This window comes from Rhodnius prolixus, unplaced genomic scaffold, assembly GCF_049639745.1.
Source record: "Rhodnius prolixus isolate KJV_2025 unplaced genomic scaffold, Rpr scaffold_13, whole genome shotgun sequence".
Taxonomy (NCBI): Eukaryota; Metazoa; Arthropoda; class Insecta; order Hemiptera; family Reduviidae; genus Rhodnius; species Rhodnius prolixus.
The window spans coordinates 14,644,518-14,670,213 of record NW_027411583.1 but is presented as its reverse complement, the minus strand read 5'-3'; the positions used below and the strand labels follow the sequence as shown (position 1 = coordinate 14,670,213).

The 25,696-nt window shown below is 33.8% G+C and overlaps 2 protein-coding genes and 1 long non-coding RNA gene across 4 annotated transcripts in view; 2 read left to right on the top strand and 1 right to left on the bottom strand.

The window, feature by feature from the left end:
- LOC141448276 (uncharacterized) overlaps positions 1 to 6,827 on the top strand; it is a 58,525-nt gene extending 51,698 nt beyond the window's left edge. The window contains exon 3 of the long non-coding RNA XR_012454928.1: positions 6,453 to 6,827. This is a non-coding gene — a long non-coding RNA (uncharacterized lncRNA). The remainder of the gene's footprint in view (positions 1 to 6,452) is intronic.
- Positions 185 to 9,805, bottom strand: LOC141448262 (probable RNA-binding protein 19). 2 transcript variants are annotated; one of them, XM_074116531.1, is made up of 18 exons: positions 9,671 to 9,805; positions 9,296 to 9,492; positions 9,013 to 9,217; positions 7,917 to 8,074; positions 7,571 to 7,732; positions 6,825 to 7,095; positions 6,171 to 6,237; positions 5,179 to 5,498; positions 4,234 to 4,373; positions 4,043 to 4,156; positions 3,825 to 3,960; positions 3,151 to 3,273; positions 2,818 to 2,975; positions 2,531 to 2,733; positions 2,033 to 2,149; positions 708 to 813; positions 494 to 614; positions 185 to 406 (listed from the first exon to the last, which is right to left on the bottom strand). In XM_074116531.1, the coding sequence occupies exons 2-18, from the start codon at positions 9,329 to 9,331 to the stop codon at positions 345 to 347; spliced, it is 2,499 nt and encodes an 832-aa protein (XP_073972632.1). In that variant the 5' UTR covers positions 9,332 to 9,492; positions 9,671 to 9,805; the 3' UTR covers positions 185 to 344. The 2 variants fall into 2 exon arrangements, with proteins under 2 accessions (XP_073972632.1, XP_073972633.1); XM_074116532.1 differs by lacking the exons at positions 9,296 to 9,492; positions 9,671 to 9,805 and having other exon boundaries at positions 9,035 to 9,172.
- On the top strand, positions 9,747 to 14,149 carry ND-B17.2 (NADH dehydrogenase (ubiquinone) B17.2 subunit). Its single transcript, XM_074116559.1, has 4 exons — positions 9,747 to 9,888; positions 10,085 to 10,167; positions 13,125 to 13,240; positions 13,794 to 14,149. The coding sequence occupies exons 1-4, from the start codon at positions 9,794 to 9,796 to the stop codon at positions 13,923 to 13,925; spliced, it is 426 nt and encodes a 141-aa protein (XP_073972660.1). The 5' UTR covers positions 9,747 to 9,793; the 3' UTR covers positions 13,926 to 14,149.
- The last annotated feature ends 11,547 nt before the right edge of the window (positions 14,150 to 25,696 follow it).

Here is a 25,696-nt window from a genome sequence, read left to right as displayed (position 1 = left end):
CTTAACTAAGCTTCTCGTTATCATCAGTGAACAAATACACGAGGCTGTACTTCAATTGAAGTTGGTTCGCGTGAAAGTCAGCCCAAAACTGAAATCTCTTCCCAATCTCAGAAAACACTGAGAAGGTGCCCAGTGCGGTACCAATTGGTTGAGAGTGTTGAGACAATTGTCACCACAGGCAAAATTATATTAAAAAAGATATTGTTTTTATTTTACAATTAAAATATAAATACTTTTATATACAAATATACAACATGTACATTAGTAAGGAGGGAATTGACGCTCTCATGCAATGTTGTTCTTTTCCAGTTGATCCACTGATCTATTTTCCGGGTTCAATCCATTTAGTTTACTTCATCCTCCTTTTCCTCTGAAATTTCTACCTTTGAAGTTTTCCTAGGCATATCTGAAATTTGATTAAAAGAAACTTATGGCAATTATTTTAAGCATAATTTTAATTTAAAAATAGAAGTTGGCCAAAGTGAATATATACCGTGGAAATGTTTGGCAGTTGCCTTCATTATGGTGTTAACATCCTGGTCTGGTTGAGCCCACTCCAATACCAGCCTTCTTCCAAACAGGTGAGTGCTCTGGCATAAAGTTTTCATTGCTCGCTGAAGGAAACGCAAACAAATTAAAAATAAAATAATACAACTACTAGATGTCCACTGTAAGTTTATAATAAAAGATGAGATGATATGAATTACCCGAGCATCATTTTGCGTCACGAATTCTACAAAAGCAAACCCTCTATGCTTTCCGGTCCCGACTAGTTTCTTAGGCAGTCTGACGAACTTCAGTTCGCCGAAAATTCTGAAAAAAAAAAAAACAGGAAATGCTTGTTGATCTAGTTAAAGACATGATTTATCTAAATTAACGCGCGGAGTATTAAAAGCGGTGACTTTTTGTCCTTCTCCTATTCCTGCAGATACTTTGCAGCTCCTCTTCTTTTACGATGGCGTTACGGTCCGAAAAGTCCCTCTTCAGCGATCCCTCACCCACACTCCCATCTGCTCCCCTTTTTCTCCATCTTCTGACTGCCATTCTATCACATCCTCTCGGCATCTATCACGCCTCAAGAGGGGTTTTCCTCGTTTTTGGCTCCAGGTCTCTCATGTAACATGCTTCTCTCTGCCTCCATCCATTTCCAATTTTTTAAACCATTTTTAATACATGTTAAAGATACCTTCTTCATCTAAAAATTGCCTCAGTTCGGCATTTACAAGGATTCCCCAACGGCAAACCTCAATTATGAGACCGTGAATTTTCCGCAGCACTTTCCTTTCCATTACTCCAAGCATCCCTTCATTTTGTTTTGCCATGACCCAAGTTTACTTGGTGAAAATGTTTAAAATAAAGTTTTAGTCTACTAATTTGCAATGAAAATACTCAGATTAAAGAAAATCATTGAAACCTTTTGCGTAAAATCACAAAATAGTGAGAAATCCCTTTAACAAAGTGCTACTTCTGCGAGGTATTTAGACCGTCAGTTCTCATTAACGGATCAAATTGAATTATAATATTTCAGCTTCCAACGAGTCTTGCTTTTGGGGATATTCTAATCACTCTCGTAAAAATTACTTTTTTGGACTTGAGAATCCTCAGAACGGATATCCTGAGAGAACTCAATAACAAAAAAAATGTATGCGTTCATAATACATTCTGTTTACTGAGGGTGTAAAAATGGTAATCGAAAGTGAAAAGGAAATTGTAAACATTGTCATAATAAGACGTTGCAATGAATGACTTTTCGAGAATAAAGTTCTTATCCAACTGTCATTCTTATCCCTATGGAAGTTACTTATTACTATTCACTTAGTACTCACTACAGATGAATATTGTTTGCACAAAGAAAAACTGCCCATGCTCTGAGGCAGCTTCGTGCAGGCAAAGAACAAATAGCCCCGAAATTAAGGTTCTCGTTGCTTTGCCGCTAGTCACATGACAGTAATGGATTATTCACAAGAGTATTTTGCCACAGAATAAACCTCTGATTGAATGCTAAACGCTGACATATGCAATTATAACTTACTTAAACAGTTCTGTTATTTCCTTTGCAGTAGCTTGGAATGGAATGTTGCGTACCATGATTTTCGTCCCTGTTTGTTTGGCCACATTTGTCTTCTTTCTTTTGCTCATCACTTCGACTCTGCAAAAGATGAAACAAAGTAACTTGTCCTGTCATCGAAAATGAAAAACAAACTTGCTGAACCTCACGAATCTTGCGATATTCCCTCATACTCCTTTCAAGGTCCTAAATCATTTTCTTCAAACTCTAAATACAAATGATTATATAGTACATTATACAGATTGATTTTTTTGTATATTCGAAACATTGCCTCTAAACGAGTAAACATATTATTCTCTTTCCTCTGACAATTCATTGTCCAATGACGGACAATACTGTCTGTCATGAGAGAACACAGTTCGAAGGACGGCACTGAAAAAAAGCTCCTGCCACTCACTAATGATGATGCAGTTAATTAAAAAGAAATTATAATAACTATGGCTTATGTTTGCGAATACTCACGGTAGCGTTCTATGGGAAATTTTCAACTCTAATTTATGACCCTGAAGTTCAGTTCCTTGCAACCTCTTTAGAGCTTCTTTTGCAGAGCTTGCAAAGTAGAAATGCACAAATCCATAACCCATTGACAGTAAGGAGCCTGGCACTTTGGTATCTTTCTTCCTTGCGATAATTGCTGAAGCAATTTTTCCACACGATTTGAAATGCTAAAAAATTATTTGTCTTAATTTGTTTCAATACTTAATGACTTCCTTACCTTTTAAAATTGCCTAAATTAACTCCATCATTACCTCTATAAGATCATCTTCGGTGCACTGGAAGTTCAGATTCTTAACAAACAAAGTAGCATTGGTCTCTGGAACACTTTCTTCACTATCCTCCATCTCTTTTTCTTCTTGTCGCTCTACATTTCCATCGGACATTTCTGCTGCTTTCGATTCCTTTTGTTCTGTTTTCGTATCAACAAATTAAATGGATACATACTTTCACGCAAAAATAGAATAATAAATAAATTTACATAAGAAAATTTCATTAAGTTATTTTAAAAAAGCTAAATTGCACTGAAAATGTTTTTCTCAACAAATAAATCTGTTTAAAACACTATATTATTAATTAAAACCTACCATTTTTTGCCAGAGAATCATCAGGTGCCCATTCTAAGTACAATGGTAAATACTTAAACTTAGAGTAAGCTAATCTTTTAAAAGCAACACGTGCTTCTGAGGGTTCCAAAAATTCTACGAGACCTAAAAAAATAAAAAAAACATTTATTAATTTAAAAAACAATACACACTAACGGCATTCAAAGTTCTACCATACTATAAATGACAAAATTGCCCTTAATGTCAACAAAGATCTGTATTCTACATAATCGATACAACCTGTGTATCTTTTACTTTAAAAAAAAAAGGAAGCGAAGGAGCCATTTTGGAGACCTCTAACATCTGAAACTTTTGCTATTAAATGGAAATATTAACTATTGCTTCATTTTTAAAAAAACATTTATTCATATTCATTTAAAAATGGTTGATTTTATTGAAATAAGTTTTATTTTGTCGAGAAAATAATATATTAATAAAAACTTAATAAACATTTATCTTAACAATAAGAATTTATGGGGAAAAATTTGAATCAATAATGGAGGGGAATCAATACATATATCTATTAAGGCTATCAAGTCGTCAGACAGCAGCTGTTTCTTCGCTTCAAACAGTAAATTTATTTTGTAACTAACTTCAAAACGAGAGCTGCTTGCGTGGCAGTTGTAAGTGTAGTTATGCTAAATCATTAGACTCACCCGTTATTCCGTTTGGAGGCAGTAAAACTCGACCTAGTTCGCCATATTTTGCAAATAATTCTCTAATTTCCGGAATTGTGGTATTTGCCGGCAAATTTTTAACCAGCATAACAGTTTTAGATCTTTTTTTAACTTCCTGTTCATAAAAGATTAATGATTTTAGATGGCTGTTTTCATAATATTTGTTTACAAAAATAGAATAAGCTGTACATACGTACCTGATTAAATGCATCTAGTTTAACCCCATTTTCTTCCAGAAATTTCTTGGTTTCTGTAACTAATTGGGTTTCTGCTAAAGCTAAGCGCACAGCAGCATCTTTCCCTGTCAATACCTTTATTAAACAATAGTTTCACGAGAATAATAATGGAGAGAAAGGAATAATTATTTTCAAATCAAGTTTAAACTTACATCTTCTTTGGTAACATTATATTTTTTGGAAATAACATCCGCTAGAGCATTTAAATCCAAAAACAAGCTGTTCCAGTTATGTGAAGATCCCGCTTTTGCTTTTAGTTTTTTAAATTTTGCATTCTTAAAGTTTGTTTCTTCTGAAAGAAGAAATGTGATTAAAATAAATATTTCCAAGTTCAAAATTTCTAATCTACCTGTTTTCTTACATTTTGTTTTTAGTTGAACACATATAATTTAATAGAGATAAATAATTAGTTAATTTATCTAATTAATAACTAGATTGATCGTAACTTTTACTATTTCACTTATTTTAATTATTACTAATAAATAATTATTTTCGTTAGACTTGGCATTTATTAGTCCCAGCAACCCATCCTATAATTGCCCTATTGCCTAGCTTATGTTTCTCATTAATTAGTATAATTGTCTGATAATAAAAGGAATTTACACAGTGCCTTACAAACTAATAAGTAATAGAAACAGAGCACTTAAAATCTAGAGTGAACAATTTTGGTCGACTGACTTTATCTACAACCTGATTTATAATTGGCATCAAACTCTATATTAAACAGACTTGAAGTGCCACTACATTCTAGGATTGCTCTTAACCAATTTTTTTGGAAAAATTATTCAAATAAAAGTTGTGGATCTGTGGTGGTGCTAGAAATATAAGAGATGAAATCTTACACACAATTAAAAATCCGCTTCCGATTGCGAGATTTTGACTGCTAAGTTATAGTACTTTCAGTGATCTTTTGTTTTTAGCATCTTTTTTTTTTTTTTAATTCACAAATACACTTTTCGAACTTAGAGGACCTAAACACGTATATTTCCGGAGAAAACACAATTTCGAAAGTTCGGCATAATCTCAATACTTTCCTTTACTAGGAGAGAGTAAGTACAGAAAAAAAAAAAAAAAAAAATCAAATGATAAATAAATACCTTCAACAAGAGATTCTTCTAGCCCCTCTTTAGCTCTGGCTGGCAACAGATGTAACATTCTTCCGTGGAGAATCGTTCCATCTAAAGCAGTATAAGCATTGAGGGCGTGTTCTGGCATCACAAACGTCACAATGCCATAACCTTTAAGCTGTCTGGATATTCTATCTATCGGTAGTATTACTTCAGCAAGTGGCCCAAATTTGGTAAACAAGTTTTGAATCTCTTCTTCGGTTAGCGAGTAAGCAAGGTTGCGTATGAATATTCGACCAGATTCACCTATATTCTCCTCATTCTTCAAAGCTTCTTCTTGCTCTTTCCACCTGTAAAGATTTACTACAATGTATTAATGATTTGAATTTGATGGCTCCCTTAGCTTAATTTTAATTGTTTAAATATATTGTTTACATACCTAAACTTTCAACATAAATTAAGAAAAAAACTACTCATTTTTTATATTTTTACTAAAATATTATCAAATGGAAGGATGTAGCTAGCAATGCTTAATAGATTTTTATAGATATCATTACAACTACCTTCTTTGTAAATTGACCTTTTTTTTTTAATTTTATTAATGGGGTATTTTTTAAAGCGAGCAAAAAGATCTGAGATAGCCTCCACTGAGATATTCATAGCAGTTTTCAATCCGGAGGAGGATTTAACTTTTTAACTCAATTAATCACAGATCAATTGGTAGATGAATTCTTGATGTTCTGCGCAGAGATATTAGGAAAGTGGGAGTTCTTTCAAAAATTTAATAAAACATCGCTGCAATCGGGTCTTTCCCTAACTGTGGAACCTCAATAACTACAACTTGGAATGAACCTCTTCTTAAACATTACGACAATTGCTGTCCCTGGTCAACTTCAGTCCTTGATTCCTTCCAGATACCCTTCCTCAAACATCCTCGGACCATCGTCCACAACAAAAAGGCTATTTTTTATGCAAACATTATATAATATCTTACAGGAAGTTTATTACTTCTCAAGTTATACCTATTTTGCGTAATCTCTTGAGAACCTTGTTTTTGTTGATAATCCAAAATTGTTAATTGCCTTCCATCTGCAAGAAAAAAATTATTTTAAGAAGTAGAGCTAAATAAAACAAAATCTTTAAGTTTTCTTAAGCTCATAATATCTTGTATTCCTTAAGGTTTACGATACTAAAGATAACTGAAGAAATTTTAATCGAACATTTAAACCTTCTTAATGATGTACTTATACAAACTAGGACTGCACATTGGTATAAAATGGTATTTAAAGAAAAGCTTATTTCAGTGCCCTGCCCGGCAGACAACCCTGTCCATCACCAGAGACGAATACAAGAAGGTTGAACGAAAAGGAAATCAAAGAGCCGGCAGCAAGATTCGAACCCGCGATATTCCTGTGCACTAACCAAAGGGATAATCCCTACCCTGGTATTTGCTACTGTTTTGTAAAACAACGAACGACAAAAATTTTAGTAGGTATGTTGTGGTTAGCGGAGCCGTTCTTTTAAGACGTATTTCAGTGACGCCTACTAAGAGAAACAAATAATAAGTAAATATTCCAAGCCAACGAAAATTCGTCGGCTAAGCTGAGCACCTAATAACTCTGCTAAGATACGAGTATTACTGCAATATTTCTAAAAAAAAAAAAAGTCTCACTTACAAAGAAAAGTTTTGTTTTTTACTAATGCTCTTCGTTTTTCTTTTTCATTTTCAAACCCTACAAAAGCGATACCCTTTATTTTTGGTGGAAGTCTTATGCTAGCTGGGGTTACTGGATTCAGAAGGCGCCTTATGTCTTTCTTGGTGGCTTTATAAGGTAAATTACTTATTTTCACTGTGAAGTATTGTTTGCTTGATTCAGACGGCTTTTCATACTTAATTATTTTCGTTGCAGCTTCCGTATTGCTTCCTTTCATTTTCGTTTTCAAATACTGTAACAGATTATGAATCAATTTTTTATTATTTTTATTTTGCACTTTCTCACCTTCTGGTAAGAGATGGTATTGCGTTTCTATCAAAACGTTTTACTTGCAGGGAATACATTAGTTTTATTTAAGATCAGGCTCGTTACTGGTGAAGCGTTGAAGTAAGTTAAGCATCAAGAATCAAAATAAGAAAATTAATTACTTGGAGCAAAAAGTGTCGAGAGTGAAGTTAACTGATAATCATAAAGAGAAAGCGAAGAATAGAAAAACATAAAAATGCTAATATAGTTTTTTAGAATAGGGTTGGATTTGGAAATTTTTTGAGTCACCTTGAAAATTCAACATAGTTTGTTTATGCGAACTAATGTATTTGAAATTCAAATATAACTTTTAATATTACATTCTTAAGTTCAAACAGATTAAAACAAACTGCTGGATCCCTCAACCGCAAATGCAATGGAATTTCAAAGTAAAATACTACCTCCAGATCTGAAATAGCTGAATGAGCGCAATTATTTGTGACACTTTTTTTTTCATTCTCACTTTTATCAGAGCCTTCATCATCACTTTCTTGAAGTTTCAACACTTTATCAGCTGTTCCATGCAGTTCCATAAATTCAATAAATTCGGTATCATTTTTATGCTGGGAAAAAAATACTAAGTTACAATATTGTTCAAAATTCAATTAAAAATTGTAAGTGCAAAATTCAGTTGCTCTTTAAGTAAGTAAATACGCAAAGAGCGAATAAAACAAAATTTAAACAAACGGTATTATAAAAGTATTTTCCCTCAGAAAAGGAGGAAGCAGGAACAAGATCTTATAATACCTTCTTTATTTGTTCCACTACTGCATCCTCTACGACCATCTTCCTCTTTTTGCCAACTCTTGTTTCATTTTCCTCACTTGAATTGTTTATTTCCTTTTTACTAAAAGCGTTATTTTCTGTTGAATATTTGCTCCAAGCTTTAGATTTTTTTGCATCTCCTATAATATTTCATTCTATTAAAAATAATGAACTGAGTCGATAAGCACCGGTATACCGGAAGTAAAGTGGAGACCTACAAAGCATACCGCTGGTAAAACATCTTGTGTGAACACTCCCACGCCTTTCTTTCACTTCCAATCCCGAGAATCTAAGATTAAAGCTCCAAGTTTATGGCACTAACCATTAGGCTACTGACTGGAGAAAAATAACCATTGCCGTTATTTTTATATATTTATTACCTATAGCTGTAATTTTCTTACAATCAGATGCTACTTTCTGTAAAGTCCTACGAGGACTTGAACTAGTATAGGAATACCTGAACATCCTAATGAGAACTGGTTACCAAACCAGTACAAGTACACTTTCAGCGCATCAGAGAGTTCAGGACTCCAAGGAAATAAGCTGGTAGACTGCCTGTTCTATGGGGGAGATTGTTACGATCAGCAAAATGCGTTACTAGTGCGGCCATCACAGCGTTAGTGCATAACAAGCCGCGAGAATGGAGGAAGAATACTAGAGACAGAGAAGTCCTAATTAGCGACCATTACATCTTACTTGCTATGTGGACTACATGACTATTCTAGCTCTGCTGAACTATCAAAAAATCTCTAGGGCTGCAGACCGATGAAACACATGCATTGTAATGTGATGAAGGATAGCAAATTAGGAACAGAAACAATCAAGACGTCACATATTGTCAGCGTGAAGGGCTGAAAGTTCGGCTTTTTGAAGATGAAAACTAATGTCTCAAGGATAGAAGCTTCTATCCAGACTCGTGAATCTAAGCGAACCGACGATGGGATTGTATAATGATGATGATGATGCCACATTTGCCAAACTTGTTTGTGGTAACGAAACCTTTTTCACCAGTTTGCGTGCTTTTACTGAGCAAAAACCAAAAATACTAAAGCATATAATTAATTATATGACTGATTACCTAATTCACTGCACAATTCTACCTGCAGAAGTGAAGTTCCGTAGTAAGCTTTATTAAAGTGACTAACAGCAGAATTAGCCTGCTCAGCTGATTCGTAACCAACGAAACAAAATTTTCTAAATTTTCCTTGAGGTGTGTATTTCAGTTGTAAATCTGTTACATGGCCTAACTCACTAAACTGTTCACGCAATTTATTAGCATCCACCTAATAAACAAATCATCATCAATACGATTAAATAATTTTTTTTTACGAAATCATAGTACTTTTAGCAATTTAACTTACATCATTTGGAAGATTTTTTACTATAATTCGTGACATTTTACTTTCACTTGCCACTACATGAACATGATGGTTTGAGTACTCAAGTAACTAACTGACTTAAAATTAAAATGCGCACATAACCTGTTTATCTATAAAATAAACATTTAACATGTGCTCATTTGTTGCACTTTCCTCTAGCTGACAATGTCAAAAACAACCTGAAAATATACTTTTTTCAATAATAAATACTCATTTATCGGTAAAAGAAACAATAATTGGAATAGTAATAGAAAAAAATGCAAATAATTAAATTAGATAGCAAAATTTATTATATCTATGTTAAAAAATGATTGCTGGCATACCAACATTTATAGTACACAAAATTATAATAATTACCTCTATTTATTTGCAATTTATGTTGAGATTGTTACTCTTTCTGAATCTCAGATAATTTTTTAGAAAAAAAGTTTCTCCTTCTTGATAAGGTTATATTCTCCTAAAAGGTTATAGTTCTGTACGATGGCCAAATACCTTGGTTTAGATAAAATAAGCAATTTCTTTAAGATAATTCGAACAAATGGAGGAATTACAGGATCTGTATATAAATTATTCAGGTTCTTATTAAGCTCTTAACATTCACTGTTGAATTTATTTAATTCTTAAATTTCTAAAGAGTACGAGACCTTTTCATAATTGAATCTTTATGCTAAAGAAGATGTCAAAGAATAAGTTTTTGATACCTAACTGTTAGATGTAAATAATGAGTATTTTCTTCAATATATTAAGATATTTTCACTTTCTATTTTACAGACAAGACGAATTGAAACTGGGTACTTTGGTAGGTGAAGACAAGTATGGAAATAAATATTACGAAAACAACTATTATTTTTACGGTAACCGCTTTGATTAATGAAATATTTGAAAAGTTACGTTCCTTTCCACCACCTGTAAATATATTCAGAAACATATTTTCTTTCAAGATTCATGCTAATCCTTCTTTTGCTTTATTTCATCTTTTTTTCCCTGTTATCCTTTGATTTAGCACTTCTTAAATATTCTAAGACTTGAAATATGGAAAAAAAATATCGTGCAGCTTATTAATTTGAGAACTTCATAAATACTCACCTCCGCCCAGGTTTCCCAATTGGATCCGAAATGTAAAAATTCATTACTCATTGTAGTGCAATACTCTTGAATTTTCATTACTAGTTGGAAAAATAATTTCTGTGTTTTATGTTAATTGTGCGGAGTACCTAAGTAACCTTTCCCTGAATATGTACTCTTTTTTCGTATACATGATTAGAATCTTTTTACTTTTATTTATTTTTTATTTATTTATTTATTGCTTTTAAGTTTACAAACTTTTTGCAATGGAGTTGGCTATAAATAGTGTAAATAAAAAATTACATTGGTTACAAAGTAAATAATCCAATTAAAGTAAAAATATAAATTATATCAAAATAAAGAATTGGTTACAAAGTAAATAATCCAAATAAAGTAAAAATATAAATTATATCAAAATAAAATAAATACTCCCTACTTGTAGACATTTTTTTTTTTTTTTTTTTTTACAAAACCAAAAATTTGACTGTACAAAGCACACAATTTAACCATTACTCTATTAGCTCATTTCAACTCTCTCTGGCAGGCCACTTTATTATTTTATTTCAGTGTTATCAAGTATCAGTCAGTGGCTAGTATTTCTTTTACTTTTTGCCTATTCTGAAGTGCTTGTATTACAAAATAATACAATTTATTTAAATGAAGGTCCGTTTGTACCGAAAGAAGATAGTCTATTTTCAATTTGTAACTATTAAAATATTTACATCTTAATGAGCTGTAAAATGGGCATTCAGTTAGAAAATGCTCTAAGGTATCGGTTTTAGTTGAAAAGCAAGTAAAGCAGTAATTGTCTGGCTTAAATTTAAATGTTCTACCCATTATAAATATAGTCGGGTATTTACTATTAAATAACCTTAACTGAGTTACTAATCTCAATTTAACAATAGAAGTATTAAAATTGAGAAGGGGCTCTTTGCTGCCTAAACTGCTTATTAATCTGTAGTGGGAGTTGAATTTAGAGTTCAAAACCTCTTCAATATCCCTACATACCAAGTTATTTTGAAATTTAGTTCTTAAGTTACAAAAATTTTTCTTTAAAATTACTGGATCTTGATACTCCCATATTTCTAAAGCACCAATACTAGATAACATATCTTTCAAACCTGAACACCAGTTGTAGGGAACATTATTATTGTTGATTTCATGTACCAGTTTTAAATAACAAATTTTTTGAATTTGACTGTCAGGTAAAATTAGTAGTTTATACCAAAATTTGATCATTCTACTAAATATATCACTTTTTAAATGTACACTATTTGTTTCTAAATGAACATAACAATTTGGGGTGTTGGAGGATAAATGTAACAGGTATTTGAAAAATTTTAACTGTACCCTTTCCAAAATAACAGTGTAATCAAAAGCCCAAATTTCAGAAGAATATAATAGAATGGGTTTTACAAGGGAGCTGAAAAGATGAACCTTAGAGTTCCAACTATCTGATTTATAGCGTGACAATATTTTCATTACTTTGGAAATTGTAACCTGACTTTTATTCACAAAATATTCACATGATTTTCTAAATTTCCCTGACGAAGATAACGGCACACCTAAATAATTAAATGTTTTTACTAAATCTAACTGTTGACCGTTATAAGTAAATCTATTATTTATTTTAAAATTTCCAGATCTAGTGAATGGCATTACAACAGTTTTCGAGATATTAACATGTAAATCATTTTCCATACAATAATTATTAAGTAATGATAATTTAAATTGCACGTCGTGCCATGAATAGGCTGTAATTGCGATGTCATCAGCGTACAATAACATAAGTAAATCCTGACTGTGATTTATGTTAATACCACATGCTCCATTTTTTCTAAAATATTCTACAATATCGCTGATGTATAAGGAGAACAGCAGTGGGCTCAAGCTTTCACCCTGCAGGACTCCTCGGGTCACATCTATTGGGACAGATTGAGTATTATCCTTTCCGATGGTAATCTTTGCGTGTTTATATATTTCTTTAATAACGCGAATATACTTAGGGCTTATACCAATACTAAATAATTTAAACCATAACTTGTCATGCGGTACGGTGTCAAAAGCTTTTTGAAAATCCACAAAGATGATATATATTTTTCGCCTTTTCTTCACCAGTTGTAAATTGACAGCGGCAGAGAGAGCAAATACTGCATCTGTACAACTTCTGTCAGCGCGGAACCCAAACTGCTCCTCAGGAATAATATTATTATTTTCCTCCCATAGTGTCAGCCGGTCTCTTAACATCTGGGTAAATAATTTAACTACGCAATTTACCAGTGCAATACCTCTATAATTTGATGGGTCCTGAGGCTCACCTTTTTTATACAAAAGTAGAATCTTTTTACTTCCACTTACTTTAATAATGTGTAGGTATTGCGATTGTACAGATTTTCGATTTGAGTTTTCACTGGAAACATGCGGAAGAAAGTTGGGCTACTTCATTAGCTCTATTAATATTTCAATTCTTCTTCAGATCTTTTAAAACCTGGTTGCAAATACTTTCAGTTGATCCTCTCTTTATATTAATTTTGGTTATTTAAATTATAAGTAAGGACGAGATATGGTCAGTGGCCAGCCAGCGGACATTCAGGATTCTATGCTTGGCAACTTTTGTTAGCCAATGTTAGCAGTCCTAGCAGCAATGGTTGGAAGTGTGCCTGTGATCAGAGAACAAATTTCGATAGGTGTGCATGTATGTGTAAATTAATTTGACTTCTCATTAATTAGTACTATTGCTTTTCAGGTCGGAACAGATGGGTGGAATACAGTGATCACGTATTTCTAGATTACGATGGCAGTCAGGTCCCTGCAGAATGGTTTGGATGGTTGCATTACAAAACTGACCTTCCACCTCACAAGGTTAATTTTTTTAAAATACCAAGCAACATTTTAAGGGTTCAACTAGAAAGTTTCCATTGAATCTAATATATAATCACATTCTTATATTGAAGTCTATTTCTTTTTTAACTTCTGTTAGTTTGAACAATTTCATTACTTTATCAAATTTCAATTGCCTGTTTTAATCCTATCTACTTTTTATGTTCAAAGTTAGAAAAAAAATTACTTCTTATATTCAGAATTTAAAAATGTCATTACATCAAAAATCTGGAGTAAGTACTCAACCTTTTTCTAATATAATTTAATAATGTACAGGACATATACTATATTGAATGATTCTTTAGAGGAAAGCTATATTTTAAGCTGCAGGCCCCTGATTATTTTAGATTCTATCAGCCACTAAGATCAAGGCAAATCATTTAATTTAAAGTATTAGAAAATTACGAATTTTAATATTTTTGGTATTAGAAAGGATCATACATTTTTAATATTTAGCAGAAATTATGATTGGTCAGTTTGTCGCGTTAGTACATTACGAGTATATGTTATCAGTTACGTTTCTTTTTATTTTCAGGATCCATCTAGGCCAAAGTATCACTGGATGGCTGATCATGAAGAAAACAAGTCTGGAACAAACGAACAGTATGTTCCTTATTCTACAACAAGGGCAAAAATACAACCCTGGATACCTCCTAAACAAAAATAAGAGTTACCGAAAACATTGCAACCTTTCGCTTTGCTCACATTATGTAGTCTTTAAAAATTTTAAGCATATATTTAAAGAATTCGTATTATTGTGAAAAGTTCTGTGTAAGTATAACATAGTAAGCAAGCGTTTATTAAATTTTCAGTTCCAGATTAATACGCATTGCTTCTTATGTATACATGATTTGTTTCAGTAAATTATAATAAAAATGTGGTGTAAATATATACAGCTTTTCTTAGTACCATTTCCTCAAGGTTCTAATTTTTTATTTCAAACTCCGAATTTAGGAATAATGCTTGATTCTGACGAGCAGGGGCGGCTTAACCTATAGTGCAGGGTGTGCAATGCACACGGGCGCCGCCGTCTCAGACCCCGGTGCGACATTAGATGCCATCTTTGTTGTGATGCAAGTAAATTGCAGCATCTCATCCTTGTCAACAAAAACTATCAATAGCCAAACTCGGTAAATGTCAGTAGTAGGGAAATGGGGATTCTGGCACACCTAAAATGTGCACCTTTTTTGTGCATGATGGCCGCCATCCCAACTCCGCCCACAACCTACACCACCCATACTTATTGAATAATCATCGAATTCAACGAGAGTTTAGGCCACGCCCCCCCTCTTTATTGACTAATCATTGAATTCGACGAGGGCTTTAGGCCACGCACCCCACCCCCTCCTTATTGATCAATAAGGGCCCCATTTCACAGCAAAACCATGACCCAAAAAAATTTCACCCCTCAATATCCTCTCAACTAATGGATCTGTACTCAAAAAAACTATAGCATACTACTCAGTAAAACAGAGTGTGTAAGAGCAGAAAATTCCATACGAATAATCAGTTGTTTACTGTGGGAGTTATAAGGGCCCCATTTCACAGCAAAACAATGACCCGAAAAAATTTCAACTCTCAATATCTTCACAAGTAATGGATCTGTACTCAAGAAAACTATAGCATACAACTCAGTAAAACAAAGTGTGTAAGAGCAGAAAGTTTCATACGAATAATCTGTTGTTTACTGTGGGTCCCATTACACAGCAAAACAATGACCCAAAAAAATTTCAACTCTCAATATCTTCTCAACTAATGGATCTGTTCTCAAGAAAACTATAGCATACTACTCAGTAAAACAGAGTGTGTAAGATCACAAAGTTTCATACGAATAATCTGTTTGCTGTGGGAGTTATAAGGGCCCCATTTCACAGCAAAACAATGACCCGAAAAAATTTCAACTCTCAATATCTTCTCAAGTAATGGATCTGTACTCAAGAAAACTATAGCATACAACTCAGTAAAACAGAGTGTGTAAGAGCAGAAAGTTTCATACGAATAATCTGTTGTTTACTGTGGGTCCCATTACACAGCAAAATCATGACCCAAAAAAATTTCAACTCTCAATATCTTCTCAACTAATGGATCTGTACTGAAGAAAACTATAGCATACTACTCAGTAAAACAGAGTGTGCAAGAGTAGAATGTTTCATACGAATAATCTGTTGTTTACTGTGGGAATTATAAGGGCCCCATTTCACAGCAAAACCATGACCCAAAAAAATTTCAACTCTCAATATCTTCTCTACTAATGGATCTGTACTCAAGAAAACTATAGCGTGCTACTCAGTAAAACGGAGTTTGTAAGAGCAGAAAATTTCATACGAATAATCAGTTGTTTACTGTGGGAATTATAAAAGCCCAATTTCACAGCAAAACCATGACCCAAAAAAATTTCAACTCTCAATATCCTCTCAACTAATGGATCTGTACTCAAGAAAACTATAACATACTACTCAGTAAAACAGAGTGTGTAAGAGCAGAAAATTTCATACGAATAATCAGTTGTTTACTGTGGGAGTTATAAGGGCCCCATTTCACAGCAAAACAATGACCCGAAAAAATTTCCACTCTAAATATCTTCTCAAGTAATGGATCTGTACTCAAGAAAACTATAGCATACAACTCAGTAAAACGGAGTGTGTAAGAGCAGAAAATTTCATACGAATAATCAGTTGTTTACTGTGGGAATTATAAGGGCCCCATTACACAGCAAAACCATGACCCAAAAAAATTTCAACTCTAAATATCTTCTCAAGTAATGGATCTGCACTCAAGAAAACTATAGCATACAACTCAGTAAAACAGGGTGTGTAAGAGCAGAAAGTTTCATACGAATAATCTGTTGTTTACTGTGGGTCCCATTACACAGCAAAATCATGACCCAAAAGAATTTCAACTCTCAATATCTTCTCAACTAATGGATCTGTACTGAAGAAAACTATAGCATACTACTCAGTAAAACAGAGTGTGCAAGAGTAGAATGTTTCATACGAATAATCTGTTGTTTACTGTGGGAGTTACAAGGGCCCCATTTCACAGCATAACCATGACCCAAAAAAATTTCAATTCTCAATATCTTCTCAACTAATGGATCTCCACTCAAGAAAACTATAGCGTACTACTCAGTAAAACCGAGTGTGTAAGATCACAAAGTTTCATACGAATAATCTATTGTTTACTGTGGAAATTATAAGGGCCCCATTTCTCAGCAAAACCATGACCCAAAAAAATTTCAACTCTCAATATCTTCTCAACTAATGGATCTGTTCTCAAGAAAACTATAGCAGACTACTCAGTAAAACAGAGTGTGTAAGATCACAAAGTTTCATACGAATGATCTATTGTTTACTGTGGTAATTATAAGGGCGCTATTTCACCGCAAAAGCATGAACCAAAAAAATTTGAACTCTCAATATCTTCTCAATTAATGGATCTGCCCTCAAGAAAACTATAGCATACTACTCAGTAAAACAGAGTGTGTAAAAGCCGAAAAGTTCATAGGAATAATCAGTTGTTTATTGTGGGAGTTATAAGGGCCCCATTTCACAGCAAAACCATGACCCAAAAAAATTTCAATTCTCAATATCTTCTCAACTAATGGATCTGTCCTCAAGAAAACTATAGCATACAACTCAGTAAATCAGAGTCTGTAAGAGCACAAAGTTTCATACGAATAATCTGTTGTTTACTGTGGGAATTATAAGGGCCTAATTTCACAGCAAAACCATGACCCAAAAAAATTTCAACTCTCAATATCTTCTCAACTAATGGATCTGCACTCAAGAAAACTATAGCATACTACTCAGTAAAACCGAGTGTGTAAGAGCAGAAAATTTCATACGAATAATCAGTTGTTTGCTGTGGGAGTTATAAGGGCCCCATTTTACAGCAAAACAATGACCCGAAAAAATTTCAACTCTCAATATCTTCTCAACTAATGGATCTGTACTGAAGAAAACTATAGCATACTACTCAGTAAAACAGAGTGTGTAAGAACAGAAAGTTTCATACGAATAATCTGTTGTTTACTGTGGGTCCCATTACACAGCAAAATCATGACCCAAAAAAATTTCAACTCTCAATATCTTCTCAACTAATGGATCTGTACTGAAGAAAACTATAGCATACTACTCAGTAAAACAGAGTGTGCAAGAGTAGAATGTTTCATACGAATAATCTGTTGTTTACTGTGGGAGTTATAAGTGCACCATTTCACAGTAAAACCATGACCCAAAAAAATTCAACTCTCAATATCTACTCAACTAATGGATCTGTTCTCAAGAAAACTATAGCATACTACTCTGTAAAACAGAGTGTGTAAGATCACAAATTTTCATACGAATAATCTGTTGTTTACTGTGGGAATTATAAGGGCCCCATTTCACAGCAAAACCATGACCTAAAAAAATTTCAACTCTCAATATCTTCTCTACTAATGGATCTGTACTCAAGAAAACTATAGCGCGCTACTAAGTAAAACGGAGTTTGTAAGAGCAGAAAATTTCATACGAATAATCAGTTGTTTACTGTGGGAATTATAAGGGCCCCATTTCTCAGCAAAACCATGACCCAGAAAAATTTCAACTCTCAATATCTACTCAACTAATGGATCTGTACTCAAGAAAACTATAGCATACAACTCAGTAAATCAGAGTCTGTAAGAGCACAAAATTTTATACGAATAATCTGTTGTTTACTGTGGTAATTATAAGGGCCCTATTTCACAGCGAAACCATGACCCAAAAAAAATTCAACACTCAATATCCTCTCAACTAATGGATCTGTACTCAAGAAAACTATAGCATACTACTCAGTAAAACAGAGTGTGTAAAAGCCGAAAAGTTCATAGGAATAATCAATTGTTTATTGTGGGAGTTATAAGGGCCCCATTTCACAGCAAAACCATGACCCATAAAAATTTGAACTCTCAATATCATCTCAACTAATGGATCTGCACTCCAGAAAACTATAGCATACTACTCAGTAAAACAGAGTGTGTAAGATCACAAAGTTTCATACGAATAATCTGTTGTATACCGTGGGAATTATAAGGGCCCCATTTCAGAGCAAAACCATGACCCAAAAAAATTTCAATTCTCAATATCTTCTCAACTAATGGATCTGTCCTCAAAAAACTATAGCATACTACTCAGTAAAACGGAGTGTGTAAGATCACAAAGTTTCATACGAATAATCTGTTGTATACTGTGGGAATTATAAGGGCCCCATTTCACAGCAAAACCATGACCCAAAAAAATTTCAACTCTCAATATCTTCTCAACTAATGGATCTGCACTCAAGAAAACTATAGCATACTACTCAGTAAAACCGAGTGTGTAAGAGCAGAAAGTTTCATACGAATAATCTGTTATTTACTGTAGGTCCCATTACACAGCAAAATCATGACCCAAAAAAATTTCAACTCTCAATATCTTCTCAACTAATGGATCTGTACTGAAGAAAACTATAGCATACTACTCAGTAAAACAGAGTGTGCAAGAGTAGAATGTTTCATACGAATAATCTGTGGTTTACAGTGGGAGTTATAAGTGCACCATTTCACAGTAAAACCATGACCCAAAAAAGTTTCAACTCTCAATATCTTCTCAACTAATGGATCTGTTCTCAAGAAAACTATAGCGTGCTACTCAGTAAAACGGAGTTTGTAAGAGCAGAAAATTTCATACGAATAATCAGTTGTTTATTGTGGGAATTATAAGGGCCCCATTTCTCAGCAAAATCATGACCCAAAAAAATTTCAACTCTCAATATCCTCTCAACTAATGGATCTGTACTCAAGAAAACTATAGGATACTACTCAGTAAAACAGAGTGTGTAAGAGCAGAAAATTTCATACGAATAATCAGTTGTTTACTGTGGGAGTTATAAGGGCCCCATTTCACAGCAAAACAATGACCCGAAAAAATTTCAACTCTAAATATCAACTCAAGTAATGGATCTGTACTCAAGAAAACTATAGCGTGCTACTCAGTAAAACAGAGTGTGTAAGAGCAGAAAGTTTGATACGAATAATCAGTTGTATACTGGGGGAATTATAAGGGCCCCATTTCACAGCAAAACCATGACCCAAAAAAAATTCAACTTTCAATATCTTCTCAACTAATGGATCTGCCCTCAAGAAAACTATAGCATAAAACTTAGCAGAACAGAGTGTGTAAGAGCAGAAAGTTTCATACGAATAATCTGTTGTTTACTCTGGCTCCCATTACACAGCAAAATTATGACCCAAAAAAATTTCAACTCTCAATATCTTCTTAACTAATGGATCTGTACTCAAGAAAGCTATCGCATACTACTCAGTAAAACAGAGTGTGCAAGAGTAGAAAGTTTCATACAAATAATCTGTTGTTTACAGTGGGAGTTATAAGGGCCCCATTTCACAGCATAACTATGACCCAAAAAAATTTCAACTCTCAATGTCTTCTCAACTAATGGATATCCACTTAAAAAACTATAGCGGACTACTCAGTAAAACAGAGTGTGCAAGAGTAGAATGTTTCATACGAATAATCTGTTGTTTACTGTGGGAGTTATAAGTGCCCCATTTCACAGTAAAACCATGACCCAAAGAAATTTCAACTCTCAATATCTTCTCAACTAATGGATCTGTTCTCAAGAAAACTATAGCATACTACTCAGTAAAACCGAGTGTGTAAGAGCAGAAAATTTCATACGAATAATCAGTTGTTTGCTGTGGGAGTTATAAGGGCCCCATTTTACAGCAAAACAATGACCCGAAAAAATTTCAACTCTCAATATCTTCTCAACTAATGGATCTGTACTGAAGAAAACTATAGCATACTACTCAGTAAAACAGAGTGTGTAAGAACAGAAAGTTTCATACGAATAATCTGTTGTTTACTGTGGGTCCCATTACACAGCAAAATCATGACCCAAAAAAATTTCAACTCTCAATATCTTCTCAACTAATGGATCTGTACTGAAGAAAACTATAGCATACTACTCAGTAAAACAGAGTGTGCAAGAGTAGAATGTTTCATACGAATAATCTGTTGTTTACTGTGGGAGTTATAAGTGCACCATTTCACAGTAAAACCATGACCCAAAAAAATTCAACTCTCAATATCTTCTCAACTAATGGATCTGTTCTCAAGAAAACTATAGCATACTACTCTGTAAAACAGAGTGTGTAAGATCACAAATTTTCATACGAATAATCTGTTGTTTACTGTGGGAATTATAAGGGCCCCATTTCACAGCAAAACCATGACCTAAAAAAATTTCAACTCTCAATATCTTCTCTACTAATGGATCTGTACTCAAGAAAACTATAGCGCGCTACTAAGTAAAACGGAGTTTGTAAGAGCAGAAAATTTCATACGAATAATCAGTTGTTTACTGTGGGAATTATAAGGGCCCCATTTCTCAGCAAAACCATGACCCAGAAAAATTTCAACTCTCAATATCTACTCAACTAATGGATCTGTACTCAAGAAAACTATAGCATACAACTCAGTAAATCAGAGTCTGTAAGAGCACAAAATTTTATACGAATAATCTGTTGTTTACTGTGGTAATTATAAGGGCCCTATTTCACAGCGAAACCATGACCCAAAAAAAATTCAACACTCAATATCCTCTCAACTAATGGATCTGTACTCAAGAAAACTATAGCATACTACTCAGTAAAACAGAGTGTGTAAAAGCCGAAAAGTTCATAGGAATAATCAATTGTTTATTGTGGGAGTTATAAGGGCCCCATTTCACAGCAAAACCATGACCCATAAAAATTTGAACTCTCAATATCATCTCAACTAATGGATCTGCACTCCAGAAAACTATAGCATACTACTCAGTAAAACAGAGTGTGTAAGATCACAAAGTTTCATACGAATAATCTGTTGTATACCGTGGGAATTATAAGGGCCCCATTTCAGAGCAAAACCATGACCCAAAAAAATTTCAATTCTCAATATCTTCTCAACTAATGGATCTGTCCTCAAAAAACTATAGCATACTACTCAGTAAAACGGAGTGTGTAAGATCACAAAGTTTCATACGAATAATCTGTTGTATACTGTGGGAATTATAAGGGCCCCATTTCACAGCAAAACCATGACCCAAAAAAATTTCAACTCTCAATATCTTCTCAACTAATGGATCTGCACTCAAGAAAACTATAGCATACTACTCAGTAAAACCGAGTGTGTAAGAGCAGAAAGTTTCATACGAATAATCTGTTATTTACTGTAGGTCCCATTACACAGCAAAATCATGACCCAAAAAAATTTCAACTCTCAATATCTTCTCAACTAATGGATCTGTACTGAAGAAAACTATAGCATACTACTCAGTAAAACAGAGTGTGCAAGAGTAGAATGTTTCATACGAATAATCTGTGGTTTACAGTGGGAGTTATAAGTGCACCATTTCACAGTAAAACCATGACCCAAAAAAGTTTCAACTCTCAATATCTTCTCAACTAATGGATCTGTTCTCAAGAAAACTATAGCGTGCTACTCAGTAAAACGGAGTTTGTAAGAGCAGAAAATTTCATACGAATAATCAGTTGTTTATTGTGGGAATTATAAGGGCCCCATTTCTCAGCAAAATCATGACCCAAAAAAATTTCAACTCTCAATATCCTCTCAACTAATGGATCTGTACTCAAGAAAACTATAGGATACTACTCAGTAAAACAGAGTGTGTAAGAGCAGAAAATTTCATACGAATAATCAGTTGTTTACTGTGGGAGTTATAAGAGACCCATTTCACAGCAAAACAATGACCCGAAAAAATTTCAACTCTAAATATCATCTCAAGTAATGGATCTGTACTCAAGAAAACTATAGCGTGCTACTCAGTAAAACAGAGTGTGTAAGAGCAGAAAGTTTGATACGAATAATCAGTTGTTTACTGGGGGAATTATAAGGGCCCCATTTCACAGCAAAACCATGACCCAAAAAAAATTCAACTTTCAATATCTTCTCAACTAATGGATCTGCCCTCAAGAAAACTATAGCATAAAACTTAGTAGAACAGAGTGTGTAAGAGCAGAAAGTTTCATACGAATAATCTGTTGTTTACTCTGGCTCCCATTACACAGCAAAATTATGACCCAAAAAAATTTCAACTCTCAATATCTTCTAAACTAATGGATCTGTACTCAAGAAAGCTATCGCATACTACTCAGTAAAACAGAGTGTGCAAGAGTAGAAAGTTTCATACAAATAATCTGTTGTTTACAGTGGGAGTTATAAGGGCCCCATTTCACAGCATAACTATGACCCAAAAAAATTTCAACTCTCAATGTCTTCTCAACTAATGGATATCCACTTAAAAAACTATAGCGGACTACTCAGTAAAACAGAGTGTGCAAGAGTAGAATGTTTCATACGAATAATCTGTTGTTTACTGTGGGAGTTATAAGTGCCCCATTTCACAGTAAAACCATGACCCAAAGAAATTTCAACTCTCAATATCTTCTCAACTAATGGATCTGTTCTCAAGAAAACTATAGCATACTACTCAGTAAAACCGAGTGTGTAAGAGCAGAAAATTTCATACGAATAATCAGTTGTTTGCTGTGGGAGTTATAAGGGCCCCATTTTACAGCAAAACAATGACCCGAAAAAATTTCAACTCTCAATATCTTCTCAACTAATGGATCTGTACTGAAGAAAACTATAGCATACTACTCAGTAAAACAGAGTGTGTAAGAACAGAAAGTTTCATACGAATAATCTGTTGTTTACTGTGGGTCCCATTACACAGCAAAATCATGACCCAAAAAAATTTCAACTCTCAATATCTTCTCAACTAATGGATCTGTACTGAAGAAAACTGTAGCATACTACTCAGTAAAACAGAGTGTGCAAGAGTAGAATGTTTCATACGAATAATCTGTTGTTTACTGTGGGAGTTATAAGTGCACCATTTCACAGTAAAACCATGACCCAAAAAAATTCAACTCTCAATATCTTCTGAACTAATGGATCTGTTCTCAAGAAAACTATAGCATACTACTCTGTAAAACAGAGTGTGTAAGATCACAAAGTTTCATACGAATAATCTGTTGTTTACTGTGGGAATTATAAGGGCCCCATTTCACAGCAAAACCATGACCTAAAAAAATTTCAACTCTCAATATCTTCTCTACTAATGGATCTGTACTCAAGAAAACTATAGCGCGCTACTAAGTAAAACGGAGTTTGTAAGAGCAGAAAATTTCATACGAATAATCAGTTGTTTACTGTGGGAATTATAAGGGCCCCATTTCTCAGCAAAACCATGACCCAAAAAAATTTCAACTCTCAATATCTACTCAACTAATGGATCTGTACTCAAGAAAACTATAGCATACAACTCAATAAATCAGATTCTGTAAGAGCACAAAATTTTATACGAATAATCTGTTGTTTACTGTGGGAATTATAAAAGCCCAATTTCACAGCGAAACCATGACCCAAAAAAAATTCAACACTCAATATCCTCTCAACTAATGGATCTGTACTCAAGAAAACTATAGCATACTACTCAGTAAAACAGAGTGTGTAAAAGCCGAAAAGTTCATAGGAATAATCAATTGTTTATTGTGGGAGTTATAAGGGCCCCATTTCACAGCAAAACCATGACCCATAAAAATTTGAACTCTCAATATCATCTCAACTAATGGATCTGCACTCCAGAAAACTATAGCATACTACTCAGTAAAACAGAGTGTGTAAGATCACAAAGTTTCATACGAATAATCTGTTGTATACCGTGGGAATTATAAGGGCCCCATTTCACAGCAAAACCATGACCCAAAAAAATTTCAATTCTCAATATCTTCTCAACTAATGGATCTGTCCTCAAAAAACTATAGCATACTACTCAGTAAAACGGAGTGTGTAAGATCACAAAGTTTCATACGAATAATCTGTTGTATACTGTGGGAATTATAAGGGCCCCATTTCACAACAAAACCATGACCCAAAAAAATTTCAACTCTCAATATCTTCTCAACTAATGGATCTGCACTCAAGAAAACTATAGCATACTACTCAGTAAAACCGAGTGTGTAAGAGCAGAAAGTTTCATACGAATAATCTGTTATTTACTGTAGGTCACATTACACAGCAAAATCATGACCCAAAAAAATTTCAACTCTCAATATCTTCTCAACTAATGGATCTGTACTGAAGAAAACTATAGCATACTACTCAGTAAAACAGAGTGTGCGAGAGTAGAAAGTTTCATTCGAATAATCTGTTGTTTACTGTGGGAGTTATAAGTGCACCATTTCACAGTAAAACCATGACCCAAAAAAATTCAACTCTCAATATCTTCTGAACTAATGGATCTGTTCTCAAGAAAACTATAGCATACTACTCTGTAAAACAGAGTGTGTAAGATCACAAAGTTTCATACGAATAATCTGTTGTTTACTGTGGGAATTATAAGGGCCCCATTTCACAGCAAAACCATGACCTAAAAAAATTTCAACTCTCAATATCTTCTCTACTAATGGATCTGTACTCAAGAAAACTATAGCGCGCTACTAAGTAAAACGGAGTTTGTAAGAGCAGAAAATTTCATACGAATAATCAGTTGTTTACTGTGGGAATTATAAGGGCCCCATTTCTCAGCAAAACCATGACCCAGAAAAATTTCAACTCTCAATATCTACTCAACTAATGGATCTGTACTCAAGAAAACTATAGCATACAACTCAGTAAATCAGAGTCTGTAAGAGCACAAAATTTTATACGAATAATCTGTTGTTTACTGTGGGAATTATAAAAGCCCAATTTCACAGCGAAACCATGACCCAAAAAAAATTCAACACTCAATATCCTCTCAACTAATGGATCTGTACTCAAGAAAACTATAGCATACTACTCAGTAAAACAGAGTGTGTAAAAGCCGAAAAGTTCATAGGAATAATCAATTGTTTATTGTGGGAGTTATAAGGGCCCCATTTCACAGCAAAACCATGACCCATAAAAATTTGAACTCTCAATATCATCTCAACTAATGGATCTGCACTCCAGAAAACTATAGCATACTACTCAGTAAAACAGAGTGTGTAAGATCACAAAGTTTCATACGAATAATCTGTAGTATACCGTGGGAATTATAAGGGCCCCATTTCACAGCAAAACCATGACCCAAAAAAATTTCAATTCTCAATATCTTCTCAACTAATGGATCTGTCCTCAAAAAACTATAGCATACTACTCAGTAAAACGGAGTGTGCAAGATCACAAAGTTTCATACGAATAATCTGTTGTATACTGTGGGAATTATAAGGGCCCCATTTCACAGCAAAACCATGACCCAAAAAAATTTCAACTCTCAATATCTTCTCAACTAATGGATCTGCACTCAAGAAAACTATAGCATACTACTCAGTAAAACCGAGTGTGTAAGAGCAGAAAGTTTCATACGAATAATCTGTTATTTACTGTA